Raw genomic sequence first — 13,864 nt, 5'->3', positions numbered from 1 at the left:
CACATCCTGTAGCTGCGCTAATTGAATAATTATGTGTGATCTAATTGTGGAAGTCTGTTGGTGCAGGGTGTCTCAGCTGGTAAGTGAGTCCATATTATCCTTCAGAGGTTGAAGGGCAGACGCTGACACACTCTTTGTCTCACTGCACACACACTGAGGTACTCTCCCTCTCATGCACACAAGGCTCGTTATCTTACCCTGCAGAGGATACGATATTAACATTTATGTTATTAGATATGCATCTACTGATAGACTGGGGGAAATACCCGAGTAACAACAAAGCCGATCTTTATATCGTTTTGGCATAAGGCTACTTGTTTATATTCATGTGATGTGCCCGTGTTTGGACACAGATTTTGAAGTGATTCTGGGTGTATGCGTGTGTCTGCTGCGTCTGTGCATGTGGTCCTTAGTTTTATCTCCCTTCATAAATAAGCCTGACTTACCCCCTTTAGCCTGAAGTATTGGCTTGAGAGTCAGAGGATAAGGATCAGCTCAGTTGCAGTTTAAGTGTGGTTGTGGGGAGTCGGGGGGGAGGAGGAGAGTAAGAAAGATGGAAGGATAGAGGGATGGGTGCATAATACCGGGCACTGCAGCAAAAGCAGTGGAGTGTAAAAGGATTGTACCGCAGAATTTTCTGGGCCAGGTTGAAAATGGCCTCCTCTGCAGGTTACAGAGGTTCCCACTCAGTTCAACTCCTCCGCACTCATGTATAACCAAATGAAGTCGTCCTGCAAATGGAAAAACCTGTGCTCTACTTTCCTTTCCCCACCGTTAGTCATGTAAGATTTGTGAAATTGAGTTACTACAAGGGCGAGGTGGTGTAGTCGTGTGTGTTGACTGCCAAAACTTCAAGGAGGGCAGTTTGATAAATGTGACAGAAAGATGGACAGTTGTGGGAGGGGTTTGTTTCCCGTAAATTCCACCTTTCATCCCCACCCCCACCCTTTTCCTTACCCTCACACACTCAAACACACACTGCTGTACACACTTTAAAGTGTATGCTTTTAGCACAATCATACGACTTGGCTTGTAATTGTCTGTGTGGGTCTGTGGTCAGCATGAGAGGAGGAGTGAAGGAGAGGGGAACGAGTGCAGGCGCCATAAATCAGGACCGTAGAGGGATAAAGATCGGAGGATGGGGGTCGGGTAGGAAGGAGGAGAGTGTAGCACACAATAAGTATTTTACAGATACTGTTCACAAAACCCTTTGCAAGCCTCTTTGATGTTCTTTAATGACCTGAGAAAATGTGCTTATCAACTGATTGCACTCGAACCAACTTGCTTCAAAAAGTCTTGGAAGCACATCGCTGCGGAAACGTGTGAAGTGCATCATTTGCAAACCCTGCAGAATTATGTCAGAGAACATGACAATTTGTTCTAAACAAAAAAAAAATAGAAAAGTAAACCGTGGTTCAGTCAATATTTGAATAAATCACAGTCTCTAGATAAAAATAAATGTTTATATATGACATTTTATTACACATTTAGTATGCCTTTAACCTAACTATAACAGCTGCACAGGAGTTTATACACCCAGGAACTTTAAACTTCCCTTCACAGTTTGCACAGACTGTAAGTTGATAAATAGCAAATGTGACTTCAGTATTGGGTATAAAGATCAGTCACAATCTTGGAATCTCAGTACACTGTACCTCTTAATCTTTCAGCCACTTGGCCGTTTGTACAGATCCAACACAGCAGCAATAGACTTCCACGATTATCAGTCTGAAGCCTGAGGTTGCAGAGTGTAAAATGGTGGATGGCATGAACGATGTTTCTGTGAAGGTCGGGGAGGGGGTGTGATGGAGAGATGGCCAGAGTGATGTATACAGTGTCATTTGTGGCGCAGTGGCTGAGGTCAAAAGTTCTTCATCACATGAATTTATGCACATTCAATCTGGTAATTACGCACACACACACGTTCACCTTGCCCACACCTCGTGTACCCTCAAGCCTTTAAAGGGTATTGTCCTTACTTTGCCCTTTAGACTCCCCCTCTCGTCCTCCTCTCCTCTCCTGACCACCAGCTGCCCCCCGACACCTTCTCTGTCTTTGTTGTCCTGCCCAGCCCACTCCCATCTCTCTGATTGATCTCTGCTCTCCCTCCATCTTGCATGGATGCTATTTGTGTGCTGTCAGGCTCTCTTTCCCCATCACTCCAGCCAGCCAAACTAATGGCCTGTATCCCCTATTTAATGGCACCGTTATATCACTGCAGTGGCTGCAGGCCATTATGGAAGGCCACAAAGCCACCCCGAGTCCCTCTGGGCTCTAACTGTTTCCTTATGGACTCCATAGTCTTTCACTCCTTCCCTCTTTTTCCATTAGTCCTTCAGTGTCTCTGATTCTATATTCCTTCTTTATTCTTCTTTTATTGCCAATGTTATTTACTTATTTATATGTCTCTCACATGACATCTTGATCTTTCAGTATTTATGTTTCTCGTTTTTCCTTGGTTTTTGTCTTCTACTTGTTGTTAACCCCCTGGACTCCTATTTTCTCCAGCACTTAGTACATACCTCTCCCCCTTCATCCCCCTCTTTGTCTCTCTCTCTGTGAAGGACACTTACTAAAGCAGTACCTGCACACACTGAATATAATTGGTATTTTATAAAACTACAATAAGGCCACAGTCTCTCCTGAACTCCTATTATGTTATTTAGTAACTTTGTTTTTGGAAAGGTTGTAGTTTGGAGGAGTAAGATGAGTCATTTGCATTCAAGGCACAACATTTCAAATGATCAGGTTCACAGACACACACCTCAGAGGCAGTAGTAAAATATGTTTAAAGGTGAAAGGTGAAAGGATGGGCTATTTAATACAATCCTCTGTCAAGGTCAAAGCCATGGTAGAATTTATACATTCTCTCGATGCAAAACTGTGTATATAGGAGAATTAAATTGCATCCCTTGTGATGTGTGTACAAAATAAGAACAGAAAAACGAGACAACGAAGTACAAAGACAGTAGAGTGCAAATAGTACTAAGTTTAGTAAAATGCAAGGAATGAAAAGTGCCTCACACGTGTGTGCTCACATGTGGCTCGTTCAAGAGTGAAATCTTCAGTCAGATATGGACCAACTGGGTTGGTGGCGGGTAGGTGGAAAATTACATTAACTACTATAATTACAAGAACATTAACTCTTAAACCAGCACCCACATGCCGGATGTTCAGTGAAAGACACGCACAGAGTCATAAGGACCATGCACCACAGTCAATGCACTCACCGGTGCAAGGAATCACCTCCTGCAGGCGTGCGTGCCTTTTGACCAGCAACACAATGATGACCTGGTGGGTTAACAGCGACACATTTTATTGACAAATTGACTACAGACCCTGCTTTCAAAAGGCAAGTGAAGCTCTGATCCTCCAGCCTGCTACAGTGAAAACACCCATCCAGATGAAGCGCAGTAACACACTTGTTTATATTTAACATGTGTATCAGTGATTAACGGTTCAAACAGACAGTGTAGTCGACGAACTAACTAACTCTATTTGTTTAATGGCTAAATATTTGCATTAAAAATGTCAAGGTATATGCAATTTTATATTGCAATATCAAACATATAACACAGCAGTAGTACATTTTCTGCAGTTATCTCTTCAATGTCCCTGGATGTTGAGGCAGGACTATTTTTTGGCAGTTTGGATTTTTGTGCCATTTTTGTGTCAATGGGATGAAGTGCCCCAATTTGTCAGGAATTTGATTTGTTGGATTAGACAGAAAACAGGCTTTTCTGCCTGGTTATTTATCCATGAATCATTTCTCAATTGACTTAGTGTAATAAAAAAAAGTGGCCATATCACTCTAGAAGTTGATATGATATTAAATTACACATACCGTGACAGAGAATTTTATTCATATCAGCCACTTCTTGTTATTTACGTGCACGATCAGATATGTGTTTGTGGCCCGCCTCACCATTTGGCAGCCAAAGGGACACTGGTCTGACAAGATTTACTTCATACAGACTCCAGTGATTATGAAAAATGTTCTTGTTCTCAGTAATGACAGTTCATCCAGAAGCATTCTTGGTGATAAAACCCAAAAGCTTTCTTAAGTCAAAACAAAACTGATGAGGAGACGCACACAGTTCATCCACTCAATTCTTAGTAAACACTAACTCATGACACACAACTGGAAATACCAATGCAATGTCCCCATACTAATTGCAGATGGAGGGCATGCGCTTTATGTATTTTAAGTCCGTCTTACTTTGTAACATTCTGTCTTACCCACGACACAGCTGTTTATTCTCACGTTGTGCACAACACTGGTGATTTACAAAGTTTGCCAGTGCAAGAGGGAGAATGTTCAGGTAGACTGTAGGAGAGGAAGAGGACAAAATGAAAGAAAGGACAAAGAATAAGCAAGAGAGAGACTGAAAGTCTGCAAATGATGGAGTATGACAGAGGAAAGAGTGATTCAGGGCTGCAGGAGGAAGCGTGCATGGGGGGGGGGATATAGGGCAACATTTGCATTGAAGTACAACAGAGGAGAGAGAACTGTCTGCATGCTAAAAGACAGCTTGGCCTATGCCTTTTCTTATCTTCAGTGGTTGTGTGTAGGACTGCATCTCTATGAAGGAGGGTATGACAAGAGGGAAAACATCATTTCCCTCAAACTTTTAGGAAAGCTGCTTGAGGTGTGTGTGTGTCTAGAACTTCCTCACCTCGCTTTGGTTGAGGGTGTTTTAGCTAGATGCTATCTGTCTGAGAGAGAGATATGAGAGAGCGAGAGGGAGAGAGAGAGATATGAACTATCCACCACTCGCTTACTGATAAGGAGCTTCACAGGCTGAGATCAGAGGCTGCTGCTGCACCTGGTGCCTCTCGACCCGACACACACACACACACACACGCACTTCCAGCCACTCACTCACTTACTCGTTCACTCCCAAACGCATACACTCACATTTTTCTCATTAGCAAAATGTCTTCACTAAATGGGGGTAATTGGTAGTTCAGCTGAATAAGTGACATTTTGTAATTAGGATGTAGAACATCATGTTAAGATATCCATCTGCGTGTGTGTTTGACTAATCTGATGTGTGTGTGAGTGTGTGTGTGTGTGCCTTCTGTGTTTCTGCCCACATTGATTAGTGCAGTGTGCCTCTCTCAGTGCTCAGTGTTGCTTGGCAGAGGTTTCTAGCCACCTCACTCAGCATCAAACGCATCCTGACACACACTTCTGCACTGCCTCGCTCCTGTTTGTCGCTGTTGCACATACTCGTCACACCATCTGACAGCCCGCTGCTCTCTCCGAATGTTTTGGGGCAGCAGGACACAGCGTTCTTGCCTAACATGCAGCACTCCGCAACGCCTAATTGCAACTTGCCGAGTGTCATGTGTCTGTAACGGTCCACTCTGTCTGTGCAGTTGTTATCGGTGAGAAGGAGGGTGTTGGCGTCAGATCCAGGTCCACCTTTCTGACCTTCAGTCTAACCTTCCTTTGAAAAGGGGCCACTGCCCTACAGGGATCACTAAGGTGTCATAAAAAAAGCATCACTTTAATGTTCATATCTCCTTTCCCACATCTATATCTCTTACCCTCTCTAATCTTCCGCTTCTTAGATCTCACCATTACTCCTACTTATCCAAAGCATTTCTCTCCTCTGTGATCACTGTGAGTGGTGTAATTGTCATTCCACTGTGGCTATGGCTTTGATATTTATTTATTTATTTATTTATTTTGCATTATCATTGGTCCCCTCTTACATCGCTGATCAAGGAACTGAAGTTTATTACCGAAGATGCAAGAATAAGTACAATCCTTAATGGATAATTCAGGTTTATTACAACTTAGGTCTTATTTTGATTTCACTTATAATGACTACTCATCAAGTCAGTTGCTGACGTCTGGAAATGCTGCAGCATCATCAAAAATAAGTCAGATGGGGCCTGAAACACTAGCAGTCAAACAGTTATACAAGTTTTAGACAAACCTCCAGGTTAACCAGACTTATTTGAAAGAGGAAACAAAGGAATAACAGTTAAATTATTAAACTGTCCATTGTACACTTTGTTTCTGCTTTCCCCAACAACCCTTGATGTAAGCGTGTTTGCAGTTCTCCTTTGCAGTGAGAGGTTATTACCAGCACTTTTCAGTTTTACCGTCAAATAGATCATCCAGCTACACGCTGGTTTGTTTACCAACTCGTCTGAACTGACTGTTTGTGTTTCTTGCTTTGTCAAACTTTGCTGTAGCAGCATCGCCATGCTCCCCAGAGCGCAGCAGTTTTTTTTCCATTTGAATATCTTTTTAAGTAAATAGTTAAAAGAAGAAAAATACGTATGGAACGATGTGGGTAGGCAAGCATTTATAACTCTACAACAATAAGTCCCAGGATTTAATAGAAAATTTTGATAAATCGTAATACAATAAATCAATATCAGAGGTGTGATATCAGTTTTCTCCTGTGGTTGTGTCTGTTTACTGTAGAACAATATAGTGTGGACACTATGTGTTCTTCTGGGTCTAGAGTTTCTCCCTTGTGTTGTCTTCGAAGCTTAATCCACCCTCATCTCATCTCAGGTTACTGCGTTTCTCTTACGGGATACTTCCCTCATGCCTTTCTGTTTTTCTCACAGAAGTCACGCTGTATGTTTTCATGTGTTTTGCATTCTCCTACACCACTCCTTCCTCTTTATTTGCATGTTCCTCTCATGTTTCTCTGGATCTGTCTCTCCCTTTGGTTCTCCAATTCCCTTCTATTTCGCACCATTCATTTGCCTGTATTTCCTGTGAATGCTTCCTTTTTTTCAGCCCCTGCTCTTTGTTTTTGCATTTAGTGCCTCTTCTATCAGTCTCTGGCCGTCCCCTGTTTCCCCGGCCCTGCCTCTGTTGTGTCTGTACAGTTTTATTATCTCCCTCTAGCATTCACTCGCTGTCTTTCTCTCTCCCAGAGTGTTACTTACCAAACCTTGGCTCACTGATAAGTGTTTGTCAATAATGATACTTCAGGGCCTCAGGTGGCCAGCCCTTTAGTACAATGAGAGTCAGTTAAAGTCATTACCCAGTTGTACTGCTGTAATATAAACCCAGATTGGGGCAGTTGGTCCTTTCTGGACCTCTTCACAGTCAAATGGCTTTGTTTGTCTTATTTAGACAAATATTCAATAATGGTCTTAGTAACTCAATTATTCTATTTGTTTGGCTTGAAGGAGATCTACTCCCTGTTTTGGGTTTTAGGTTTAGTATTGATTCTTTTACGTCATTTTGTTCTGCGTGTGTGTGCGTGTGTGTGGTATAAAGGCTAATAACAGAGAACTGTAACAATACTTTTACTGTATGCCACATGACTTTGTCAGTCTTCCCCTGGGCAGCAATAAAGTGTATCCATTTGTTATGCTCTCATGTATAATTCAGACGCGGTTGCAACGCTCTGGATTTCTTTCCAAAACTTGTCATTTTCTACTTGGCCTGGACCATATTGTGGGAATGCATTCGTGTGGCTGTGTTTCCTCTTCCCTCAGCTGTCTCTCCAACCTGTTTTTCTGAAAGCTTCAGATGTGCAGCATTGATTTTCCTCTGTTATTCTTTTGCCCTCCAAAAATGTCAGCTGTTCCTTTATGAAAGAGGGGCGATTACTCCCACAGCCTCTGTCTGACACACTGCCTTAGCCCTGCCTAGCCCAGCTCAGCTTCCCCGTCATGTGTGGGTTGGCTTTAGGGGAATTGAAATTAGCCAATTAGGACAACAATGTAGTGTTCGCCTAAGGGAGTATGATTAGTGGTTTATTTTAGGTTTAGTACTCCACACTGATTCTGACTGTGAGTGATGATGTCATTGTCGAGTTCGATGATAGTGATGAGATGGAGCCAAATCTGAATTATTGTGTTCATCCAAGACATGAGAAAGACAGAAGGTCTGTTGGGAAGTACAGCCAAAGAGCAACAAGCATGAATCTTTAAGTGATTTCTCATTTTTCTTATCTTTCTGTCAGTCACACAGTTGGCAAACTCACATGTATCACATATAATAACTGTGAACCTTTCTTTCTTTCTTCTCCATCCTTCCTTCTTTCCCTCAGTGTCTCTTCAGGACATCACCATGAGGAAGGCTTTCAGGAGTTCCACTATTCAGGACCAGCAGCTGTTTGACCGCAAGTCGCTGCCCATCCCACTGCAGGAGACCTTCCAGACATGCGAGCAGCCGCCACCCCTCAACATCCTCACGCCCTACAGGTCTGAATTCTGCTTGTTGCACTAACTTAACGAAAAATACTCTGGGGTATGATGTTTTGACCTGTTCTTTTGCATCATACTTCTTCCTTCTACTATAAAAGCTTTCATTAAGCAGAACGGTGGTGCTCACAGTGATAGACAGAAAATAGAGAACACACACTTAGCTTGCTGTAGCCTCAAACGGATACAAAGTTTGATTTTGCATGTATTGAAACACTTGCTTGTGCACCCTGGTTTGTTGGTATATTATTATCAGCAGACTTGTGGCTCTTTTTCGCCAGGCATCTCTCTTAGCTCTTGAGGTGGAGCCGGGTGAGCAGAGCGATAGAGGGAGTCATCTGAAGATGAATAATCCATAAAAAGCTCTGCTGGCCAGCACTCCCCTCCCTTCCCTCCCTCAGCCTTCTCACCCTGCTGTTTTCTTGCTTCTTTTTTTTCCCCCTCTCGCTCCTCTTTTTTTTCTCCTGCAGCATCTTACATGACCCATCTCTGTGTAATACTTTCACCCTGACCAAGCCAGTTGGAGAAGGTTACAGCTCAAACGCAGTCTTTTCATTTTGTGTGTGTGTTTGGAGACATTTACACTGGAGGGAGACAGGTGCAGGTGTAGGTTGTGGTATTTAAACCTGTCATGGGTGTGTTTTCAACCTCTGGGTCTTGACGTGGCTTAGACCAAGCGAAAGGCAGGTGTGGGTGTCGGCCTTGTTGAGGCTATTTCCAAATCGTACTCTAAATGTCATGTTTCTGCTGGCTGGAGACAAGTTTTTATTCAGAGGTTTAATGGCGGTGGTCGAATCAGACATAAACATATGTACACTTGAAGCCTAAAGGTAATTTCCCAGGCTGGCTGGAATCACCCCCAACTGATGGAGTAACCCTGAGCACACGGTGGAGTGGATTAGTATCTATTATAGAGGACAGTTGCTCGACTGGTGTGTCCATGAGAGAGAGGGATTTATGTATTTATGCATTAATATTAGTGCTTCTCCTAACATTTTGTTATCCTCCCCACTCCTCATTTTCCTCTCCTTTTCTCTCCTTACTGTATTTTCCTCTCCTTTCCTTTCTTCTCCTCCTTCTCCTCTCCTCCCCTTACTTTCATCTTCACTCATTTCTTTTCCTCTCCTCTCCTCCTTATTTTGTTTTCCTCCTGTCCTCAGTTTGTTCTCCTCTCCTTTCCTTTGCTCTCCGCTGCTCATTTTCTTCTACTCGCCTATGCTCTCCACACATCACACCAGGAGTCTCCCTGGGACAGCTCCCCAGGCTGTTATTTCTCAGATCCACCCTGAGCACAGCTGCTGTACTCTCTCTTTCTATCTTTGTACACACACACACACACACACACACACAAACACACACACAAACACCCGCCTCAAATATACTCAGAGTGAACACCATGCATAATGATTTACACAAACAGTCAAATACTACCCACTGTGCACACACGCTACTGTAGCTCTCTCTCCACCCTTGCCCTATCCCATTGTAAAATTCTATTTTCTTCCCTTTGTTGTGTTGCATATCATTAAACTTTCCACTCTTGCCTTTTTGAAGCTTTTCCTTTTCATGTTCTGTGTTCTTGTTCTTTTTGGTGTCATCATCAAATAATTGCCTCCCAAAATGTACCCGACCCTCTGTGAAGGCAGCTACACATAAGTTCAAGTCAGGAAAACTGAATGGACAGGACACACCAAATATTTCTTTATATTCCTTTCAAGTGTCAAAGGAAATCTGAAATACCCTTTCATGTGCCCTTCAGCCATGTTCAGGAATATTTTTTGTAAGAGACAGTCAGAAGAGATCTATCTGTAAGAGAGAGGACATTTAGATCTGCATTGTTACTTAGATTGCAGGAGAACACCAAGTATTGACTTTAAGTAGATCATATGTACACTGCAGTGTTTGCACATATTAAACATATTATTTTTAATAAATTTTAATACATATTATTTTTAGTTTGTGATGCCCAGCCACTATGGGGCTAGAACAGTGACTTAAAATTTTGGAATTGAAAAACAAAAATGCAAAAAACCTTTGTATACGATTCTAGCACAATACAATTCGATGCACCACTGATTTTTGAAGGACTCAGATATTTCCCTGCGCTTTGACCGGAGGAACCAGGAGCTACTTTTAGCTCTTCTATGGTTGTTCCAGGTGCCAAAAAAAAGTCCCTACTCTGGGGTTGGTGCTTTCCAGTGCTTGGAGAACTATTGAGCTGTGTTTTGTAGGATGAATGCAGCTGGGTGGTCAAACACAGACCCAGATATGGAAAGAAAAAAATTTGGAAACTGCCAAGAAAGGAGAGAAACACATCAGAGGGGCAATTTACAAGGCTTATCCTCATATTCATAAGGAATTACGTTTCCGGACAGCGCGTATGACCGTTTTTGAATGATAATTTCCGTGCCAAGAGGGACGTTTTGATATGATAACTACCTGTGCCTGTCAGAAGTCTTATTTTGCTTCCCTGCCTGTCGTCATGGCACTGTTCCCCCCCAGTGACCACCGACCACAAAAGCTTCTATAATGTGAGTGAAGAAGACAGAGAGCGGAGCAGAGTTGAGAGGGAATGAATGATAACACAGCAGCTATTATTCAGCTGGTAAACAGATAGGATTTCTTGAAGGAAAGCAGGCTAAGACAGGCAAGGGCAGGACACAGGAAATGAAAAACGACTATTAGCAAACGTCTCGCTCACTCTCCTTTTTTCAGGGTTGTCGAAATTCTGCATCACCTGCCGCCTGAATTTTAAGAGACAGAAGCACTATAAGTTTGTTCTCCACTCCCCTTGTCAGCCTATTCTTTACTTAGAGCTGAAATTAGTTGTCATTTATTAATTAATCAACAGAAAATTGGTCATTGTATAGCATAATAGTATTTAAGAAAGTATAATATATATAAGAAAATGCAAAACATTTTCCACTTCCAACTTCTCAAATGTAAGAATTTGCTGCTTTTATTGGTCTTACATTATTGTAAAGTTAATGTTTTGGGGGTTCGGGCTGTTGGGTGGGCAAAACAAGACATTTGACGATGGTACCTTGAAGTGTGGGAAATTTTGATGCCCATTTTCAGCCATTGTTTGCTTTTGGTTCATTGATTAATGGCCTATTTAAACAGAATCTTATGCCAGTTTCTGACAGAGGGGCAGGAGACAGAAGTGTGCAAAGTAATAGTTTAATAAATGTTCAGCAAGCAAACCAACAGAGTTCCCAAGAGGAACAGATTTCAATGGTGCACATTCCCAAAAGCTCCTGATCTGAGTCTTCGGGGTTAGCAGACAGAAAAGGTCCAAAAGGTTAGAGTTAGGAAAGTCTACATGAGGAGTCCAGACAGACGAGATCCAGACGAGGGTTTCAGTGGTAGGTTTTTCACTCGAGTCTCACAAGGGGAGCAGACAGGCAGGGCACAAATGAGAGCAGGTGACTGGAATCACCTGAGCAAAAACACAGGGACAGGTCAGGGTACTGAGCAGATACATACATAGATAGAGACAAGACAGACTGATAGACTAGGCACACGGAGGTCTTTGACGTTACACACTGGTAGACAAACAGTTCAACAAACACTGGTAGGTTGTCTGGGGTTCTTATACTGTGTGGCCATGTGGTTTTGATTGTATGATTGATCACACCTGTGCTCAGCCAGAGAAGAGGCTGGCCCGACCTGTCGGCCCCGCCCTGGAGTGATGTCATCACTAGACGGACAGGAGAGAGACTGGCAAGAGACTCAAGGAAGAGAAAACACAGGAGCACAAAAAGGGAGAAAAGGAGGAGGGACTGCAGATGTCCACATTATTATACTGTATGACATAGAAAATCAGCTAATGTTCACATTTGAGAAGCTGAGACAACAAATGTTTGGAAATTTTGCTTAAAAATGATTAAAACAATTATTTGTTTATGAAAATCGTTGCACATTCATTCTCTCTCGCTCTTGCTCTAGTATCACCCAAAGGTTTAGACCTTTAGCAGTATTTCCACGGAACTTATGTGATGTTTTTAATTTATCTTAGTGAAAGAAGGAAGACAAAGTTATGCCATAACAAAATGCAACAAGATTTCTTTGTTTCTTTTGTCCATCTGCAGGGACGATGGGAAGGAGGGTCTGAAGTTCTACACCAATCCATCCTACTTCTTCGACCTGTGGAGAGAGAAGATGCTGCAGGACACAGAGGACAAGAGGAAGGAGAGGCGGAAACAGAAGGTATGTCTGAACAATCACAAGCACAGGGTCCAGGCAGCGTGCACTACATTGTCCTTTTTTATGTGCAGCAATCGAGGAATGTGCTGATTCTTTGGTTGCTGCATGAGATCGAGGTGCTTGCGATGAGCAGTGGGGCTGAGAGTACATGAACACTGAGGTTAGGGAGGAGGAAGACGTGAAGCGAGAGTGTGTGTTCTCCACAGATATGAATTGATGTGTCCTGCTTGAATAAACTGATTGGCTGATGCACTGATAGATTCACAGGCCTGGCTCCATACCATGTAGTCTAATGCATTAATTAGCCACCACTCCGAGATTAATCAACTCTTCCTCCAGTCAGCCCTCTGAGTTATTACTTGTGTGATCATTACATCTAATTAATGGGAGCATCTGCTGTTCACTTGCCCCCGCACTGTGCGTCACCTCTCTGCTTCTGCACAAAGCACACACATTCTCACACACACACGTAACCTCATGTGGAAACTCTGTAGACACACACACATGCAATCTGATTTTTCTGCACACAGACACACAATTGCATTAAAAAGCTCTTGCGCATCCATAGAAAGCCCCTCTCCCACATCAAATACAGAGCTGTGACCCCCTACTCCAAATAGAAGGGTTTCCCACCCTCAACATCAGGAGCTCTAATCAACACCAGCTTGCATTTCGCGTGGGAAGCAGGGCGTGCTCCACATTTTGCCCCGTCACAGTCAATCAAAGCTTATTACAGTCACGTCAATGAAGAGTAAGGAGAGTGATTTTCCGCTGTGGGCTCATGTGAACGAAGAAGATATAATTTGTTGGTTGTGAGGTTTTTAATGATGGTGGGAATGGTGCGGACAGAGGGCCAGTTTAGCCAAGAGTTAAGCGAATAAATGAAGAGAGTCGGACTAAAGTACAGGTTTATTTGCAATCTGGTTTAGTACTCATCACCTTTTTTTGTTTGAAGTGTAAAATGAAACACAAAGCTCATTTGCAGCAGTAGACAGACCTTATTTGCTTCAGAGGGTTAAGTTGATGTGACTGCTTGTAGCTGAAGCTCGTTCCAATGATTTCATTCTAATGAAAGCCTCTGGTGGGCTCAGCTTGTAAAGCCATGTTCATTTCCCTCTTCACCATACTGGTAGTTAGACAGACCCCATGGAAAGGCCTAGAGGACATTCACAGGGAGAGCAGGATGGATTAGAGGAATTACGCATATTTGTTGGTTTGTGTAACCATCATGGCGGATAAATGTCTGAATGAGGATCAGGGCAAATACAGTGAGAATGTGTGTGTGTGTGTGTGTGCAATGAGCATGCAGAATCAGCCATTGAAAGGGTGAAGGATGAAAAATGAGAGTTAAGCGCACACATAGACTCATTTATGTATGTGTATATATATATATATATATATATATATATATATATATATAACTATGTATATAACAGATATCATCTCTATCATTCTTTGCTACTAAACT

The 13,864-nt window shown here is 42.6% G+C and overlaps 1 protein-coding gene across 2 annotated transcripts in view; it reads left to right on the top strand.

The window, feature by feature from the left end:
* Positions 1-13,864, top strand: part of wasf1 (WASP family member 1) — a 56,442-nt gene that overhangs the window by 26,103 nt on the left and 16,475 nt on the right. For both annotated transcript variants that reach the window (XM_041958595.1, XM_041958593.1), the window contains exons 4-5: positions 8,037-8,190; positions 12,282-12,399. In XM_041958595.1, the coding sequence (XP_041814529.1) occupies positions 8,037-8,190; positions 12,282-12,399 (272 nt within the window). The remainder of the gene's footprint in view (positions 1-8,036; positions 8,191-12,281; positions 12,400-13,864) is intronic.

Source organism: Chelmon rostratus, chromosome 18 (assembly GCF_017976325.1).
Source record: "Chelmon rostratus isolate fCheRos1 chromosome 18, fCheRos1.pri, whole genome shotgun sequence".
Classification (NCBI taxonomy): Eukaryota; Metazoa; Chordata; class Actinopteri; order Chaetodontiformes; family Chaetodontidae; genus Chelmon; species Chelmon rostratus.
This window is presented reverse-complemented; position numbering and strand designations above follow the sequence as displayed.